A 20,170-nucleotide genomic window follows, 5' to 3' on the forward strand; every position below is an offset into this window, starting at 1 on the left:
CACTTTTACGATTATGATCTCAGCATTTATAGACGGCCTGTTATATGCCAGGGACGCTTTACTTGCATTATCTCATTTCTTCCTCACAACAAACCCGTTAGATACTATTTTTATTCTCATTTTAAGGCAAAAAATATTAAGGTACAGAGATTAAAATGATTCACCCAAGAATTGAAATCCCGGCAGACTGACTCCACTACGAGCGTCTCAGTCTTTCCTGGCAGCAAAATGAGAGAACGGAGGACCTCAAAGGGGTGCCACGAGAGTACAATGAAATAATGGATGTGAAAAGGCCTGGGTGCACAAGTGCAAGGGATAAGGCCTACCCATATGAATCACTGTTGAAAACTGGTTACTCAGGGCCCCTATCCAACGGCTTCTAGTCACAACCCTGCTTCTTCTGCGCCCAACCCACAGCAATATCTTTGAATCTCTTTCTCAATCTCGTCGGATCCTGCCCCCAAACACTTGGCTGAGCGGCGGACCGGAGAATAGAAGGTACGCGCGCGAGCGGGAGGCGGGGCCTGTCGTTCTGTGGGGGTGGCCTCTGCACATGCGCCGTGGCTCTGCGGCTTCAGCTGCCCGGTCTCTGCAGCCAATCAGAGCCCGCGGAGCTCTCGGGACGTATTAACGCCCTGTGAGTCGTTGCGTGCGAGGGGGGCGACGTAAGGGCACTCCGCGAGCCCGTCTCCTCGAATGAAAGGAAACAACCTCCGGCGACAGAGCCCCGCTCTCAGGCGCTGCCGGAGAACCGAGACCGACTTCTTTCTCTTCCCCCTCATTGGCGCTTCTCCTCTGCCGTTCGCCTCTTGGCCCCGCTGGTGAGTGCCCACGGTACCCTGGGGCCCCCCATTCTCTGCCCAGCGGGAGAAGACAAGGAGGATGGCGGTGGCCAGGCCGCCGCCCCTGCCCGTTGTTAAGGGGGACTCTTGGTGGTCTCGCTTTATTGTCAGGGACCCCAGAAGCGCCGCTCATTGAAGGCGCTTGGCGAAGAGGCAGCTGAGAAAAGTGCTTTGTAGGAGCTAAGGGAGAGGTTAGGCTGAAGCCTGTACTTCGGGGGAGGGGGCGCAACATTTAGGGAAGAAAAAACACTGGGAAATTTTAGTCTTTGCCATTGCTTAGGACATATTTGGGAAGGAGGGAGACTCCCAGTTTGGGAAGAGTAAGAGGAAGAATTGTTAGGATGGCAAGAGGGTTAGCCTTACGGAAAGAGGAAAAACTCTGGGGTGGGGGGAATTAGGGGTGAAACTGAGATATGAAACGAAGACTTGGAGAGCAAACTCCTAGGGAAAGAGGGTTAAAGAAAGTGCTAGGATGATATTTAACTGGATTCGGGAGGATTGGAAAAGGACAATTAGGGGATCCTGACTTTACGACCAAAAGGAACCTGCTAAAGTGTTTTAGAGGAAGATAGTTTTGCGAGTTTATCTAGCGCTACATTGGAGGGAGATCTTGGAGTCTAGTGTGTATTGAATAAATAACGGAGAGGATCCGGTACGTTATGTGTACCATCCTTTATTATATGGGCGAACAACACGGCGTTCTTTTGAAATTTGTTCGTTTCGATATTCTGCGTGGAAGTTGAAAAATCCTTTGGTAATTGAAAAACATTTTCTTTTCATCGGCTTACGACTTAATATCAGGTCTTATTCATACAGATCAGATTCTTTCTCTACCCTTGGGTTTGAGACAACTGGAAAATTCCTTCAGTTTCCTTTTGAATAACCGCAAAAAGCAGTGCGAAGCATGTAATATCGTGCAACCAAATTCAGGTGCCCTTCCGGTTCATCTCTTATTCGTTTATTTGTCTCCACTGTAACTTTCCTGACATAAATACTGCTTCTTTGGGGATAACGTTTACATATTTTGATCTGTATATTTCAGCTTGCTTGCGTGTGGAATTGTTTGATCTTCCAGAACTGCAGTTTTTGTTTGGTTTTATTTTTCTGTGAAAATGGTCTTTCAGATATCAGACATTGAATGAGCTTTCGACTTGGCTCTTTAACGCGCTCTCCTTGATGTTTCAGGTTATTTCTTCCTTGGTGTTTGCTTCACAGCATCTTGGAAAATCAGAAACGCATTGATTCTTTCAGCTTAACTAATCGGGCTTTTATATTTTTTCAGACATTTAAGTTATGTTTTTCACACTATCTTTGCCTCTTTATTTCTGCTTTATAACATCTGTAAGGTTACATTTCTTTTAAGGAAAAGGTTTTATTGTTGGGTGAAAGCACCAAACTTTGATCTCTGCATGCTCTGAAAACCCTTTTTGGACTAAAATTAAAATGCCATATAGCTGCGTGAACCATTAAGAACCCCTTAATATTGGTCCATGGAATGCCCATATTCTCCTTAACTAGAGACCACAAATGTGACAGCATTAGATAAAGATCTGTATTTTTATGATAAAGACATTTTTGCTAGGACTCATTGTTTCCATGATGTTCTCCACTTGATGTTTTACAAGGAGGCTGTAAAAAAATTAACAAGATATGCGCAGATGCATTATTTGAATTTTAGTGGAAAAATCCATTTAGTCATTGCACATTGGGGAAAGTTTTTAATTGGTTTGGTGCACTTTTTTGTGTGTTTCTGTTCACTTTACAAATTATATTTAACCTGATTACAGAAAAAATATGCTAAAATATTTTTGAATGCAAAATAAAGTGTACCTTTTTTTCTCTTTTTGGATTTTGGGGTCTTTGATAGCTAGAAAAGCAGTTTCACAAAATTAGGATGAGAAATTTACCTGTTTATAAATTGAAGAGGCAGATTTCAATATGGATAAAATTTGGGGGGGTACCATTTTCAGAATTAATTTCAATAATAAAAAGTGATTTTCTACTCTAGGAGTTTTTGGGTTTTTTTTATTTTTATTTTTTTTATCTTAAGCCGGTTTTATAGCCTATTCTAGCTAGCATTGTATAGAAATTACACATTAAAGATGTCTGTACAGATTAGATTCATAATGTGTCATCCTTTCAACTGGCCAAGGATGACCGAGAGAAATGCTGAATACATTACAGTGGTTTCATAGTGCCTGCAATTGCATAGTAGTAAAGAAAGCTAATTTAGAACTCAAATAGCAAATTTTGGTGCTATTTATGAATTTTGGTGTTTTGCATAATTAATTCTAAAGATTTTGGCAGCTATATTCTTGATAAAGCAACTGAACACATATTTGCCTGAGCAAATGCAAACACACTTCCCCTTTTGTTTCTTTTGTTTCTCTGTTAGTCCTTTTTTCCCTTTAATCCTGAAAGTATTTGCTGCCTGTTTTCAATCAGTTTCACGGTTTATAGCCAGTTTATAGCTATGAATACAAGTACTATTGTAAAGTATTCGATGCCATTTGGAAGACTGGGATATTTAAAATTGTAGATAGCATTAAGAGTTTGTTAAAGCCATCAACGCAGAGACTGTCAGGGCCTTTGAAGTTTTGTTCAAATGAAAAACCTAAATGTAAATTGATAAGACCTGTTTCTTTGTGGCTTCACGTTAAATTTTGATTAAGTATCTGCATTTTTATGTTGTAAAGTACTGAATTGTTTGTAGCTACCACCTTGCTGGCATCCAGTTGCTACTGTTCTTGTTGGTGAACAAGTGTGTCTCGGAAAGCTACAATAGTAGTGTTAATGAGTCCGTTTTTTTCAACATGGTGTTATGAAAATGTGCAAATATATAGAAAAATTGAAAGAATTTATAAATTTTAAGACAGAACTTTGAGATTTTATTCATTGCAAGTGTGTTGTGGCAACCTGGGCCCTGAACTTCTTCGTCAGTTGATTTGGAAAAACTACACAAATCAAATAACCGATTTTACATTTGTTTAGATACTTCTGAAGAATCCATGTTTAGATTGATGATCTAAATCTGAAACCTCCCATGTTAGAGCTTTTCTTCCCTTTTTTGTTTGACTGTCCTACCTATAATTATAGTTTAACTGAATTTAAGTCTCATTCAGAACAATTTTCCTTCCTTTAGTCAGTATTACTAATTTGAGTATGAAAGTTACTGTATTTAGAACACCACTGTCTGTAAGTTTAATATGCAGACTTTTGGTGTAAATCTCTGAGTCAGATAACATAGTTGTTTTTATAAATAATTGGTTCCTAATGTCTGCGTTTTTGAATAGATTGTTGTAAGCTTAATTTTTCTTTACTTGAAAATGGAATACAATAGCAAAAATTAATTTATTACAGATATATGTGATTAAAAAAAAAAACTTGAAAATAATTCAAGTTTTAAAATGTGTTCCAAAGTCATGGTTAAGTAAATGTATTTCTCTTTTTTGGTTTATTAATATGTGAACTTTAAGAAATTGTGCAATTATATAATTCTGTTCATTTTAAATATTGTGTAGTTTTCTTAGTAGTTTTTGCTCTTCTCTTAGCTATGTAATTCTTTGTCTTCTTGAAGGGGCACCTAGCTACACGTGAAAATATTTTGCAATAGTTATGTTAGCAGGTGATAATTTTAATATCATGCATTGTACGTTTTTACTTATCTATGCAGGATTAATTCTAGTTATTTCACATATCCCCTAATTTGGCAGCAGTTTGATTCTTCTCAAATATTTCAGTAAGTTATGTTTTTTCATTAAGTTATATTGATGCATAAATACATATTTTTAAATTATGGATGCACCTCAGGTTTTAGTATTAATTTGTCTATACTAAAAAACCATTTTAAATGCATGTTAAAACTTAAGTCAGATATTAAACAACTTACATGACTGTGTGTAAACTGATTTTAAATGAAATTAACCATTTTGTTGCCCTTCTTATTCTCTATAGCATTTCTTGAGGCTTAAAGTGGCATTCTAAAGCCAATTTAAAAATCATGTCGAGCTCAGTTGAACAGAAAAAAGGGCCTACAAGACAGCGCAAATGTGGCTTTTGTAAGTCAAATAGAGACAAGGAATGTGGACAGTTACTAATATCTGAAAACCAGAAGGTGGCAGCACACCATAAGTGCATGGTAAGTATTCCGAACAGCGACCAAGAGACTTGAAACCATGGGAATCTTAACAATGAATAGTCCTGAGTATTAAAAACAAACTCAGTTAAATTTTTAAGAAATGGTTTTTCACTAATAAATGCCATTTTTTCCTTTTAAGTATAACATTTTATTCACTGTTTCACTGTAATTACTTTATAATGCGAACCTAATTTTTTTAATGTAATTTATAGCTCTTTTCGTCTGCTTTGGTATCATCACACTCTGATAACGAAAGTCTTGGTGGATTTTCTATTGAAGATGTCCAAAAGGAAATTAAAAGAGGCACGAAACTGGTAAGTTGGTATTTCTGCCTCTTGAGCATAAAACTTCTTTTAAGCTCATTAAGGAAGAAATTGCTTTTTTTTTTCAGAGTGTATTACATTATTAACTGAGCATCATTTTAAATTGCAGTCTTTCCCCACCCAAAGCAGAAAATTCCAAGGTTGGGTTTAACTTACTTACCAATCAACAAAAAAAACGGAGTGAATCATTTGAAACTATATGATGTTATTAACCAGTGTCACCCCAATAAATTTAATAAAAAAGGAGCAAATACAAAAACGGAGTGAATCAATATATTATCCAAATTGTTTTCTTTTCAAAAAGAATTAAAACTTTGGAGACTGTGTTGACTTAGAAAACAACCATTTTGCTTAAATTGAATGTATCATTTGTGAAACTTCATTTAAGGATATTTTCATAATTAAATTCTGGTGTGTTTTCATCTTCCATCATAAAGAATTGTCATTACAAATTGACAGTACCCTTTCAACAGGAAAATGTTAGCAGTTGCTGAACAAAGTATTTTACTGTGGTTCAGCTATAGAACACAGAATGTTTGACTTTACATAACTTTTGGTGAGTTTTACAGTTTTTCTGAAGCTGTGCTAGAGTAATGTTCCTATAGCTGTCTTCAGTACCAGTAACTGATTGGTAAGGTACTATATTGCTCTTTTGGAAAAGTAATGTCATCTCAGTTGCTACATATGATACAGTTGATACATATGAACTGTTTATATTAAAACAGTTTCTTTTCATTTGGTTATTTTTCTCCTTTGAGCCCTTATTGAAATTACAGCTGTAAATGTTCCTGCAGTAGCTTCACTATGAAGTGTTTCATTATTTTAAAGATGGGTTTGGCAGAATATATATCTATGTTCTTAGGCACTGAGTCATCTCATATTTCACAAAGAATCTGATGGGATAAAGGGGGGGCTATCAATTTGATGACCAGGAATAATCAGTTTTAGAAATAGCCAGCCTTCTAGAAAAAGAAACAATATGAAGAAGTTCAATATAGCATTTGAGATCTACTTTAAGATAAATAGTCTCAAACCCTAGAATCAGCATTGGCACATATGGGAATTCAGAGGTCAGACCATTTTTATTGTAATGAGACCTTAACTATGAAAATGTTTAATCTTCCCCACCCTCAAAACTGTAGATAGCAATAAAACGCTCCATTTTTTAAAATGTGATTTTTATTTATTTAAATGTGACTTTAGATTTCTTCATGTTACTGTGCCTTGCTGATTTTTGAGAACCAGAACAGTATGTTTTTATTTCCTCGTCCTTAAAAACAAATTCAGCTACAAAGAAAGAATACTTGAAAGTGGTTGTACTGTAAGCCTTCTTACCCCGTTATTTATTCCTTGGCACTGTGACTATGCCTGGAAAATGCTTCTACATCCTGACTTGTTAGCATTTTTATCACTTGACATGGCTGCTCTAGTCAGAACAGGAGCAGTTTTGGTCCCTAATGTTACAATATTATTAACAAATGCAATGCCTAGTTTTACATGAAGCAGCAGCATACATCTAGCAGTACAGTTAAATTCAATGGAGATTTAATTTATTTGGACTGTTTGTGAAGAAAACATCAGAACTTGGTAAAGGTTTCACTATTATAAAGTGTTTTAATTAATATTTAATGGTATAGTGTAGGGAGTTGACTTTCCCCCTCAAGTGTAGTGAGTTATACATAACAACTTGCTCCTTGATCTAGGGAGTGGAACAATATTGGAGGTGAAGACCACAAACTATAGTAACAGACTGGGATTTGAATCCCAGCTTTGTCAGTTACTAGCTCGGTGACCCCAGGCAAGTTATTTACTTCTCTACGCCATGTTTTCTTCACCTGCCAAAAAGAGATAACGACAGTGCTTGCCTCACAGGGATATTGTGAGAATTAAAAGAAAGACTATATAGGACTGAGCATGGTGTCTGGCATGTGGTTGGGGCTGGATAAATGGTAGCCACCATTGTAGTTATTATTTGTAAATAATAATAAGATTCTGCTAATATTGTAGGCTAATGAAAGGCATGTTGGACTGGGAAGTCACGAGGCCTGTTTTTTAATAACTCTGCCACTGGCACATTATGTAACTTTAGACAAGTCATTAACTTATTTGCCTTTTTGCCAATGGTAAACAGATAATGCTGTATCACTGCTTACTAAAGAGTGATGTTGCATGACTAAAAAGTGCTACGAAAGATTTAAAGAGTTACCTTAGGAAAGGTGTTTTGAAGCCATTTTGAGGCTGTGGGCATCTGGCATTGAAGAACAGTGGCAGAAGGAGAGAACTTTTGAGCATGGATATATAATTTTGCTCCTTTTCCCAAAATGCCAGAATTTAAATAACCTACATAGGGGATAGGACTAGAGTTGCATTTATATGTTTAAATTTGAAATAATTTTAAGTCCCCTTTTAGCTGTTAGTTTTGCTCCTTCCGTTATATCATTTTTACATGAAGCACTATCAAGTAACCAATATTCCAGGTTTTTGTTTTCTTCTTTACTTTTCCCTATGTATATTTATCCAAGTAATAAAAGGGATAAATCAAATACGAAGGGAGAAAAAAAGTGAAGAGCTTCATTAAGTAGATAAACTACATATAAACTAGATAAACAGCTTCTCTAATTGACTTTTTTAAAAAAGATTTTTATTGGGGAATTGGGGAATGAGAATAATGCTGGGGAATTGGGGGAAGGGGAACAGAAAAGTTGCTGTCCTTTTGCTCTTCAGTCTAGTTGTGGAGGACGTCGCTTCACTGGCCCAAGTTGGCACCATCACTGCGCTCTTCCCGGGCGAGGTAGCTCAGTCACCAGCTTCTGGACGGCCGCTCACTGCGGCTGCTGGCCGCTCATGGCAGCTGCTGGCTACACACGGTAGCCCATGGCAACCCACTGCCACAGGGGCTGCAGCCTACGCCGTCGCCGGCAACTCACGGCAGCCCAGCTCCAGGTCGAGCTGTTGTTCGGCATCTTAGCTGTAGAGGGCAGTGTCACTGGCCCTCATATGTGGGATCCGAGCCGGGGCCCTCTGGGGTCCCAAGCCAGCTCTTAACCAATGTGCCACTAGGCCGGCCCTCTAATTGACTTTTTAAAGCATTTTCTCCTGTGAGCCTGTTTGCTCTGGCTCCTGTTTATCGAAATTCTTAGGTGAAAAGTAGGTCATGAATACCCACTGAAAATAATTGAAAAGAGGAGTGTTGGTCCTGGGGTGCTTTCAAGACAGGTTCCAGTCTGTACCTGGTGTTGGCTCCAGAGGTGCTCACTCGCCCCAAAGAAAAATATAGAGAGAAGAGACCGGGCTTGAAAGAAGAGTGTATGTAGTTGGCCAGATGGGTCAGTCTTGAGACGATGGGAGGTTGCAGTAGAGCGGGAGGTGCAGGTGTGTGGTTTCTATGCTCTTGCTGACATAGGCAATTTTCCAAGGTTTTCATGTCAGTCATAAGGATTGGGGGAGGGAAGCCATTCCACGTGAATATATTCATCTCTTTTACGTCACCTTGAAGTATATAGCACCAAGGTGGACCAGGAAAAATTTGGCTGCGTATTAAGGTTTTTATAATTTGAGACTCTGGTTTTGCAGTTAAGACTGCAAAAATATATTTTTTCCAGAATGGTTTCCAGTTCCTGTTGAAGCCATATGGAGACACCACATCTGTACCACCTACTTTTATTCTCCAGCCATCTAGTCAAGAAATGCAAATTTTCAAGTAAAATTATGAGTTATGACTGTTTTCATTTTGTTTAAGGAGACACTTGAGAGGGAGATATTTGAAGAACATTTTCTGGGTGAAGTTGGTGGTGAGATCACTAAGAGTATCTACATCGGATAGTTAACTGTTCTAATTGGTACTTATGTCAGATACATCAGACTCCTAAGAAGAGGAGTTCAGAAAACCATTTAGTTTACCTTCCTTACCCCTAGGCAAGACTACCTACAAGCCATCCAACATAAGATTTTTGTCTGCCCTATTTTTTTAAAATAAAAATGTAATCATTTATTTAAAGTTTATTGGAGTGACAATTGTTAGCAAAGTTACATAGATTTCAGGTGTACAGTTCTGTAATACATCATCTATATATCACATTGTGTGTTCACCACCCAGTCAGTTATCTTTCCATCACCATATATTTGATCCCCTTTACCTAATATATCAGGAATTTGTGATTCTACCCAAGCGACCTGAAACAGGACCAGTTTTATATAACACTTTTCAGAGTAGAGAAATTCATCCTTCTGTATATCTCAAGTATCTTGCTTAATTTAAAGCCATTTATTCTAGGTCTGTCTCTTTCCATTCAAGTAAATACTCATTTTTTTCTTATTAAAAATGAAAAATTCTTCATATACTTTATGACTGTCATTAGGTCACTCCTAAACGTTCCCTTTTTCAAACTAAATTTTACTCACATGTCTTAAGAAATCTGCTGAACATTTTTCTTGCTTTTTTCAATAGTAGAGATAGCTTACATTTATTGAGCATTTAATACCGGGGGTGCCAAATAATGTATACTCATTATAAGAGATGTTATCTATGCTCAAGCAGTAGTTTGCTGTAATCAGAAGTGTCTGGACGCTGATGGTAACCACTTTGAGCACCTTTTGTAATTGCAGAATTCAAACGTGACTTGTATTCATCTTTTGTTATCGGTATTTATTGAGTATTACAATTAATGCAGTTTTGTTTTTCCTTTCTTAAAATGTGCAGACATTTTTTTGGCACCCTCTGTATGTGCTAGGGACTGGGGCATGTACTTTAAATACATGATCCCATTTAATCCTCACAACCGTACTGTGAATTAGGAAGGTATTCATTTTCACTTTACAGATGAGGAAATGAAGGATCACAGAAGTAACCTGACCGTGGTCGTATAGCTAGTAAGGGGCAGAGCTGGAATTTCAGTCCAGAGCCAGTTAACTCCAAAGTCAGAACTCTTAATCACTAGATTATGCTAGACTGCCTTTTAAGCTACCCAACAAACATCACATTTTTTAAAAAATGTAATGATTAGAGCTTAGTAGTTTTCTAATAAAGATGGACATAGTACTGAATTTAGGAGACAGTCAGACTCCTGTTAATATATTCTGTTAATAGCATTTTGCTGGTTTTTAGGACAAATATCGTGTGTGTGTGTGTGTGTGTGTATGTATGTATGTATGTTTGTATATATGTGTATGAGTATTCTGATTCTCTGTGTCCCTCAAGATATTTTTGTAGTCTCTGAAAATAAAAAGACCAATTCTATGTGGTCTTTACTTTGTTATTTATTCAGTGCCAATGGAGTGCTTGGCACTCCAGAGAAAAAGGGTGTCTGATTTTGAGAGTTTGTGGTCCAGGTATTGAGCATGCCATGAGTCTGCATATATGACCATTTATAGTATACACCTTTTTATTCTGTGTGGGAGGAGTCTTGCCTATTTAGGTAGTTCCTAGAGGTAGTAAGGTTTTAAAAAAAGGAATGAGTCCAGGAAACAGGTTAGCTATACTAGAATGGGTCATTGAGCTGGCAGTAATGGATTAGAATTGAGTGAGTTGGAATGATTGCAGGGTCTTTAAACATCAAACAGGTATTTCAACTTGGATAGGAGGGGGTGGGGAAGGGCAACCTATGCATGATTTTTCAGGAGATAAGTGATACATAGTAGTCACTGGAAAATGAAATATAATAATGGCAGCATATTTGTCTGGTATACATAGATGTCCTGCAGGTATCTTTTTTTTTTTTTAAGCTGAGCCATCCTGCCACCTGCTGGCAGCTCAGCTTGGGCCGAGAATCGAACGGCTGTTGCTCAGAGCTCACACACTTGAGCGAGCTCTTAACCAACTGAGCCACTCGGCCGGCCCCCTGTCCTGCAGTCATCTTAAACTTGACCTGTCTAAGCCAATGTTCATTATCTCCCCACTTGAAAACTGATTCTCTGTCTGAATCCTTTACCTTCCAACTCTTCCTTCTTCCACATCAGTCACTTGATTCTATTTCTGGGATGTCTCTGCCTTCTTTTCTTTCTTAATGGTACCCTATATCCAGCCTTCCTCTTCCTTCAGTGTACTGCTGATAATTATTTGATCCCTACTTTGAAAATCGAATACCATTCCCTGTATCAGAACCCTTACTGATTCCTTACTACATACAAAATAATATCCAGGCCTCAGCCTGTCCGTCAGAAGTCATATTTTAACTCACCCTTTCCATTCCTTATCTCATTCTCTCTCCTCTCAGTTTCCCAATCATCCTCTGCTTGTCCCCACTGCAGTGTATGTGCTGATGTCCTTCATCTCCTGGCTGCCTCTCAGTTTTGTCTGTTTTTGAGTCCTACTCAGCTTGTACATCTGTTAGAGTTTAGCACACTATGCACTGTATTTGTCATAGGTGCGCAAGCCTTTCTTCCCCACTGTATTGTGAACCCTGGGGGAGTAGAGACTATTCTCTTTGCTTTGCATAGGAGTAAGTGGGCGTGATGCATGGAAAACACTTTGCACAGTTCTTGATGTCTCATTTGTGCTCAACAGTGTTCTAATAAGTGGGCACTCATTAATTGTTGGTTGAATTTGAAGGAGAGAAGAGCTTAACTTGGATAATAAGGTGAAGCCTTAGTAATGGACTAGGTATATATTGACCAGGAAAATAATGGTGTAGTATAAAATTCCTGTTTTGGTTAATCAGTGTTTTAGTGTTGTTTGCAGCTCTAGTGGTTTGAAAAGGAAGGAGAAATCTAGAGGGAAAAATCAGGTTGGTGATTTGTTCAGGATGGTGAAGAGCTAGCCGTGCATGCCTCAAACAGCCTTCACTCTTACCCAGTATGGTGGTGTTTTTGTTGTTTCTTTAGGCATTATATTTGTCAAGGCCTCCACCTAGAGTCTAGTAGCCATCTGTCTGTCCATTTATCAGATACTTAATTGAGTGCCTACTCTGTACCAAGCACAGTGCTAGTCACTTGGAATGAATCCATACATAAATATAGTTGAGCCTTAGAAGTATCTAAAGAATGCCACTGGAGAGCTGGGAAAGAGGACTACAATTAATTTTACCTAGGATGTCAGAATGCTTCATAGGAAGTGAACTTTTGAAATGTGTTCCACTGGGCAAGTGATGCTGTAGAAGTCACAGGAGGAAGAGTTTCAAGGAGGAGGAAGTGGTCAAAAGTATTAAGTAAGTATTAAATGCCAGTGCTATTTAAAGCAGTGTGTGGCTCATTTAGCATTCAGTAAGGACAAAATGGAGCACCCACACTGTGTAGAATGCTAGCACTGCTCACTGCATACCAAGAAGTCGAAGATGCTAGGTGACGAGTAGTGCTGCTGACCAAGCAGTGGTACCTAAACAATTATGAAATTGGACATTGGGGACAGGGAATCAGAGACAGTTATTTTTTGAAAAAGGTCCCCAAGTGATTTTTTTAAAGATTTTATTGGGGAATTGGGGGAGGGGAACAGACAAATTGCTGTCCTTTTGTTCTTCAGTCTAGTTGTGGAGGACGTCGCTTTACTGGCCCATGTTGGTATTGTGATCATTGCGCTCTTCCCGGCTGAGGCAGTTGCTCGCTGGCCACTGGACGGCCGGTCACGGTGGCTCACGGCAGCTCAGGCCTCCCCCAAGTGATTTTTGATGAATAGTCTTGGTCATGGACCATTGCCTTAGGACGGGGGTCAGCAAACTTTGTGTAAAGGACCAGATAAATATTTAAGGCTTTGCCAGCCATATGGTTGCAGCCACAGACAATCCACAAAAAGTGAGCTTATCTGTGTTCCAATAAAAATTGATTTACAAAAGCAGGTGGTGGGCTGGATGGGCTTGCAGTACCTGCCTTAGGGTCTTTTGGGGGGGGCAAGGAACAGGTAAATTTTGTTCTTGAAGGTGGCCTCATTGTCATCTGTATATCTAAGTGTACATGAATCATGAGTGTATTCATATAAATGTGAATTTTTTTAAAACTCAGATTATGGCATGAAGATATTTTGTCATTTATATTAAAATGAACTTTGCTTTATTTTGGAGGTGATTAAGGAGAATGAATGTAAGGCCAAAGAGAAACAAGTCTAATGATGGAGAAAATCAGGTCTTTGACTATTACTGAAAAAGTTAAATTTTTAAAAATTCAAATACATTTTTCCTTTGCCTTCATTTAATAATTCTTTGTAATTGGGAGTGCTGTTGGTTTATTTCCTTATATAATTTTCATTTATTTGTGCCAGTGGAGGAGAACCCAAACCAATAGTAAAAATAATCTCTCTGATGTTGGGGGGGTGTTTCAGTACTTACTCGAGCATGGATATGTATTTGGCATTCTTCACAGATTAGATATAGCAAGCGCCATGGCAGTTTCGAGTACTCTCAGCCAGAAAGACCTACACCAGAGAAGAGCCTAAACCTAACAATCTGAGCTCAGGAAGTCTATCTGAATCTTTTAAGATGAAAAAATAATCTTGAAAAGCTCCAATAAGAGAATTTCTACTCCTGATCAATGATGATTCATAATGTTCGATGGAGTTGGAGTATGTGATTTTCAGAGCAGGGGCAGGAGACTACGTTAAGAACTTGATAAGCTTAGTTTATTGCCCTCCAATTTCCCAAAACTTCTGAAATAGTTTATTCAGCAATTGCTTAGATTTAGTCTGTTACTCTAATAAAAGCAAGCAATTTTCAGTGGCCCTGTTTTTCAGAAGCACTTGGAATTTAAGGTCCTAATCAGTCAGGTTGGTCACTTTTCAATGACTTCGTCAGCTTTCAGATTTCATTATTGCTTTTCTAGCTTTCTATTTAGACCTAATTATTATATTATATAGACTTTGTTATTATTAACAATACTACATTGTTAACTTTGTGTTTTTATGAGACCTTCAAAATGTTACATATATATAAATACACACACACACACACACACACACACACCTGGGGTGCCAAAAAATGTATACACATTTTAAGAAAGGAAGAAAAACTGTATTAAAATTATGCTGATGGAAACCACTTTGAGTACCTCTTATAATTGCAGAAGTTAAATGTGACTTGTATTCATCTTTTGTTATCGGTATATATTGAGTATTACAATTTTAGTACAGTTTTTCCTTTCTTAAAATGTGTATACAGTTTTTGGCATCCTCTGTATATAATACGAGTATATAGTAGCTATAATGATAAACCAGAAAGTTATAAGTTCATGTTCCACCTTCCTGTGAAATGGTATTACTCTTAGGAATTTTTAGCAAATAACTTGGACAACTGTCAGTTAACCAGATAATTCAGAGCTCACTTTGCTTTCTAACTGTGTTGGATATGTGAGGTACTACTATAAATAGAACAATGAACCTGGAGTTAGGAGCATTTTTTAGGCAGCTCTGAAAACTTGCCCCAACTACATTGTAACTTTTTTGTGTCAAGTCTCCTGTGAAAACATACTAGGCACCCTGTTCCCAACTGCAAGTACTTTTGGCATTTTTTCTTTGCATACTGACTCAAGAACATGGCCTCTTATTTGTACCTTCTTTTGCATTCAGTATATTTGTAGCCATTTTCTTGGAGCAGGTGTCCTGAGAACAGTAACTACTTGGCTATGAGAATTTATATCTATACACTGGTGGTCAGTTACTGAACATGCATAGTAGAAACACGGCAATTAAGCTGGGCAAAGCTAAGTTTGTATCCGTGGTCTTAGTTGAGTTTTCCCTGAACTTTTCCCATCACTACTGAGAAAGCAGTATTTTTCCTTTTGTTCCTTAAGACTTCTTCATTTTGCAAACTGAATTCAATCCTGGCCTAGTTCAGTTGACAGAGAAGCAGGTATGCCCCAGCCTTGAGCTCCTGCAGGACTGTACCTAAGTCATGTTCCTTTCAGTTCCTGTTGTCTCCTCTCATGTGTAACTTAGTTCCTCTTTCATCCGTGGGTAAGCTCCTTGAGACTCTGCTTATGTGGCACAAGTTAACCTTAGCATAGTACAGCTTCACGAACTACAGAACGGTGTTTACCAGGGAGGGGAGGTTGGTCACAGGGTACAAAATTGCAGTTATGGAGGATGAATAAGTCTAGAGTTCTGATGTACAGCTTGGTGACTATAGTTAATAATACTATACTGTATACTGGAAATTTGCTGAGAGTAGATTTCTGGTGTTCTCACCACACACCAAAAAAATGGTAACTATATCAAGAAATGGATATGTTGATTAACTCAACTGTAGTAATCATTTCACTATGTATCTGTATATTAGAACTTGTATGCCTTAAATATATGTAATTTTATTAAAAAAATAAAGTGTATAGCTTCTAACTAAACCATAAAGATGACATAGAAACATCTGTACTAGGATGGGGCCTTTTCCCCCCCCAGTCTCCCCATTTCGGAAGAGGTTATTGATTATTGAGGTTTACTAGGTCTACTAGGTAGCAAACTGAATAGAGGAGTAAAAGTAAAAGAAAAATCATTATCAACAAAGAAATTTTTATGTCTATCTAAATCAAGTACTTGAAATCAGGGTATAAGCAGGGTAACCAGAGAATTGACATTTATACCTATATCGAGGGCAGGAAATTAGCTCTCAACAGAATATTTGATATGTGGGGCAGACCTTTTCTCAGGGGGAAGGGGTCCACCATTGTTCTTGGAAAACATGTTCCTGTCAGGTTAACTTTCATTTTCCCACATTTGAGAGAGCCGTGAGTAAAGTGCAAGCATGATGTTAAATGGCAGCTGACAATCATTCTGCTGAGGGCTCAGTAAGGACTATAACAGATTGCAGGGCAAATGTTTTGTGTAAAGAGGAATACAGGATACCATACTCGGATCTGACCTCCTGCTGCCTTTCTGTACCATTGGGTTTTCCATTTTCCTGTTATTCCACTTTTTTTCAAGAGAAGTCCTTTATTTTCTGTAACATTTTTTTTTAAAGAAAGTGTAGTAGCCACTTAGCTGGTTTCCCAAATTTAATTTTTTTTCTTTTTATCTCTTATTCTCGACCATATTTCTTAACAGGGCTAATCTTTTCCTCCAAATATTCTTGCCACTGCTCATTCTGTGCCCCTTCAACTGAATTGTTCTTTTTAATTTCACCTTTCCAAATCCTGGATCAGACTGTTTAAATATTTTTAGGTATACCAGGAGATAATTATGTTAAATCTACAGGTATTAGAAACATGGATGAGAAAAAATATGCCATAAGGTATTAAAATCTTCAATAATAGAGTAAGCTTCAAATCAACCACTTGGTAATGCACAGTGTTAGTCTTCCAAAAAACTCAGTCTAGAAGCAGTTGATGAATAAAATGGTAAGAGCCAAAATGAATACTATATGATAAGTCTCATAGGCGTTTGGGAAAAAGTATTATTTCAGGAGTTGGAATATAGCATAGACTCAAAGATAATTGTTACTTTATTTTTTTTAAAGATTTTATTGGGGAATTGAGAGAGGGGAACAGCACTGGGAAATTGAGGGAAGGGGAACAGACAAGTTGCTGTCCTTTTGTTCTTCAGTCTATTTGTGGAGGACATTGCTTCACTGGCCCATGTTGGTATTATCATTGCGCTCTTCCTGGGTGAGGCAGATCGGTCGCTGGCCACTGGACGGCAGCTCTTTGCAGCTCACACCGTCTGCCGGCCGCTCACGCTGGCTGCTGGCCGCTCACGGTAGCTTATGGCAGCCCACTGCAGTAGGAGCTGCAGCCTACGCCATCACCGGCGACTCACGGCAGCCCAGCTCCAGGTCGAGCTGTTGTTCACCAGCAAAGTTAACAGTTATGTTCCTGTTTTGTATTCATATGTACACAAGCAGATTAAAATTTTGTATTTCGTTTTATTATGGATACTTTTTGCTATTTTGTTAGTACCTTGCCAGAATTTCATATACAAGCAGGTGTTTCTGCTGGTATATGAATGCTACATAAGATAGACCCTTTAAGTGCTGAGAAAAACTCCCACTGTTCCCCTTGAAAAGAACATACCTTGTTGGTATGTCTTGATCTTTTCTTCCTTGAGAGAAACTGTCAAAAGTGAGAATAAGCATTTTCTCACTTAAAAAAGAAATTCTGTCTCCTAAGTTGCTGTAGTTAACTGGTTATGCTTTGGGCAAATTTGAATTTATAACCAGCCAAAACACATTTTGATATATTTTGGACATTTGGTTTCCTTCTCATTCTCAGTAAACATAGACATGGGTATTGAAAGCATTTGCTAGAGTATTCCCAATGTTTTAAACATTTTTTTTGTACATAAAAGTATTTTTGCCCAATGTAGAAAAATAAGAAAACACAGGAAATTATGAAGAAGAAAACCAACTACCCAGAGATAACCCCCCAGCATTTTGCTATATTTTCTTCCACCTATGTTCAAAAAGTGTATGTTATAATTGGGAGCATAATTCACATACTTTTGTATTCTGCTTCATTTTTCACTTAACATTACACACAAACCTTTTATCATGCCATTAAAATTTCTTTGAAAAGAGTGGCTATAGAATATTTCTACGTATGGGTGTACTATAATTTTTTTAGACATTTCTCAATTGTTGTTTTCCATAGGTGGTTCTACATTTCAAGCTATTCTAAGTGATTCTTCAGTGAACATGATTGTGTATAAATCATTTGAGTCTGATTTTTTTAGACCAGATTTATAGCAGTAGAATTACTGGATCAGAGAATACAAACTTTTTTAAAGCTCTTTGAGAAATAAGACAAGTTGCTGTGTAGAGAGTGTACCAATTTCCAGCAGCCTGTGAAAGTGCCCATCTCACTGTATCTTTGCCAATGCTGAAGATTTTGCCCAGTACAGTATTTTTAATAGTACGTCTCTGTGCTTTTATGCTTGCTAATTGAACTCAATTTTTTTTCAAAATGTACTCATGCGGACCCATATTAGATGTAGTTTCAAGGTGAACTGCTTGCGGTAGAGTTTTTAATGAAGCACGGTAATATACGATTTATTAAGTTTAAGAAAGGAGGTTGCAAAATGGTATGTACAGAGTTACATGGAAAATACTTTCACATAAACAATCTAACACTATAAGGGTGTCTCTGCTTGGTGAGTATGAGTGATTTTAAAATTTTCTTTGTGCTCTTTTGTGTTTTCCAAAATTTCTATAATAAGTCTTAGTGTTTCGAATAGAAATGGAATTTACTAAAGTAATAGAGCCTCATAATTAAGCTGCAATACAAATGTTCCACCTTCTCAAAAATTTATAAGCCACTCAAAAGTATTTACCAAGGGCTGGCCAAGTGGCTCAGTTGGTTAAGAGCTCGCTCAAGAGTGCGAGCTCTGAGAAACAGCAGTTCTATTCCCAGCCCGAGCTGAGCTGCCGCTGAGCTGCCAACAGGTGCTAGGATGGCTCAGCTATAAAATAAAAAAAAAATTTCAAATTAAAAAAAATGTATTTACCAGTTTTTCCTGATAATTTGGCACAGTATTTCTTTTTACAGTGATACTTTCAAGTTTCTATATTTATTTAAGGAAGTGGAGTATTTCACTAGTATTAATAATGGATGTTGGCCCTCATGTTTTCTTGGAAGTACCTGTATTGAGAATGTTTCTGTTTCTAACTTATATTATGTGAGTATTTTTTTGACAATAGCTTGAGTAAGAGGTTGAATGTTTGTTTCCTTGCTCAGAGAAATATAAGAAATTTTATTGGAATTTATATTAGCCTCTTGGTACAACAAAATTCAGCAGGGGCCAAGTATTCCAAAATTAGTATGGTAAATGTTGTTTATGTTAAAATTAATAAAGAGGAGTCAGAACAGTTCAGAACCAGGTATCTAGCATCCTAAAAACAAATGACTGGTTTTTAAGATTTACCTTATTGTGAATTTATTTTGGGATGGCATTTAAAACTTAAGAGATAGCTTCATTAAAAGTCCACTCAGCACAGTATACTGTTATAATGTTAAATAAAACCACTAACAGTCATTGTTATGTCATGTTACATATTTTTTAAAAAGAGTTTTCCCCTAAATTCAGATCATGAGCTAGTTAAACAATATGAATTATTCAATGAAGTCATAAGGTAAGGTATATTAAAATATGTCAAAAATATCTATTCTATCTGTCTGAATTCATAATTTAAGAAACATAGATTAAATTAATAGGTGAGCCTATTTTCACAATCGGCTTGACATCATAAAGTATTTTTAGTGCTTGAGGTATTTAGAAATCTACCTAATTCTTTTATCCTCTATCCTTCCCTCACTTAAAATTGATTTTACCAGGTTCCCATATAGTATGTGAAGTTTTTTTCCCCAAAGATTATAATTGATTAAGTGGAAATGTGTGGAGAAATTTTTTCTGGTATGAGGCATTTTTCCCAGTTGACTCATTTCCAGGAACAGTCTGGATTGTGAAAAGGTCTAAGTTATATACAGCTTACATCCCTGATTTTCAGCATTTCAGATTTTCTCTTGACCACAGTGAAACAATAGACGTTAACAATATTCCATTAATTTTGTCACTGTTTAGTATGGGAAAAAATACCCCCAGGAGAATTTTATTCTAATTATTTCTTGGCAAGAATACAAGAAAAATAGCATTATTAGTTACAGAACTTTTCAATAACCAGTTTGTTTTCCTCGACAGAGATTGATATGCCTCTAACCTGATATCTGCCTTAGCAAAATCACACACTAATAATATTGTTTTATTGTTTTGCTGTAGATGTGTTCTTTGTGCCATTGTCCTGGAGCAACAATTGGTTGTGATGTGAAAACATGTCACAGGACATACCACTACCACTGTGCATTGCATGATAAAGCTCAAATACGAGAGAAACCTTCACAAGGAATTTACATGTAATTATTCAACTTCTCTTTAAGTTCTTTGTTTTTAAAGATTTTATTGGGGAATTGGGGGAGGGGAACAGTGTGGAGGAATCGGGGAAGGGGAACAGACAAGTTGCTGTCCTTTT

At 37.4% G+C, this 20,170-nt stretch overlaps 1 protein-coding gene across 4 annotated transcripts in view; it reads left to right on the forward strand.

Moving 5' to 3' along the window:
* Positions 1 to 671: 671 nt before the first annotated feature.
* Positions 672 to 20,170, forward strand: part of PHF6 (PHD finger protein 6) — a 53,197-nt gene continuing 33,698 nt past the window's right edge. For 3 of the 4 annotated variants that reach the window (XM_019661240.1, XM_019661241.1, XM_019661237.1), the window contains exons 1-4: positions 672 to 821; positions 4,797 to 4,980; positions 5,193 to 5,294; positions 19,921 to 20,054. In XM_019661240.1, the coding sequence (XP_019516785.1) occupies positions 4,843 to 4,980; positions 5,193 to 5,294; positions 19,921 to 20,054 (374 nt within the window). In that variant the 5' untranslated portion in view covers positions 672 to 821; positions 4,797 to 4,842. Of the gene's footprint in view, positions 822 to 4,508; positions 4,582 to 4,796; positions 4,981 to 5,192; positions 5,295 to 19,920; positions 20,055 to 20,170 lie in introns of those variants that run through there. The other variant, XM_019661238.1, reaches the window with a different exon arrangement.

Source organism: Hipposideros armiger, unplaced genomic scaffold (assembly GCF_001890085.2).
Source record: "Hipposideros armiger isolate ML-2016 unplaced genomic scaffold, ASM189008v1 scaffold_341, whole genome shotgun sequence".
Classification (NCBI taxonomy): Eukaryota; Metazoa; Chordata; class Mammalia; order Chiroptera; family Hipposideridae; genus Hipposideros; species Hipposideros armiger.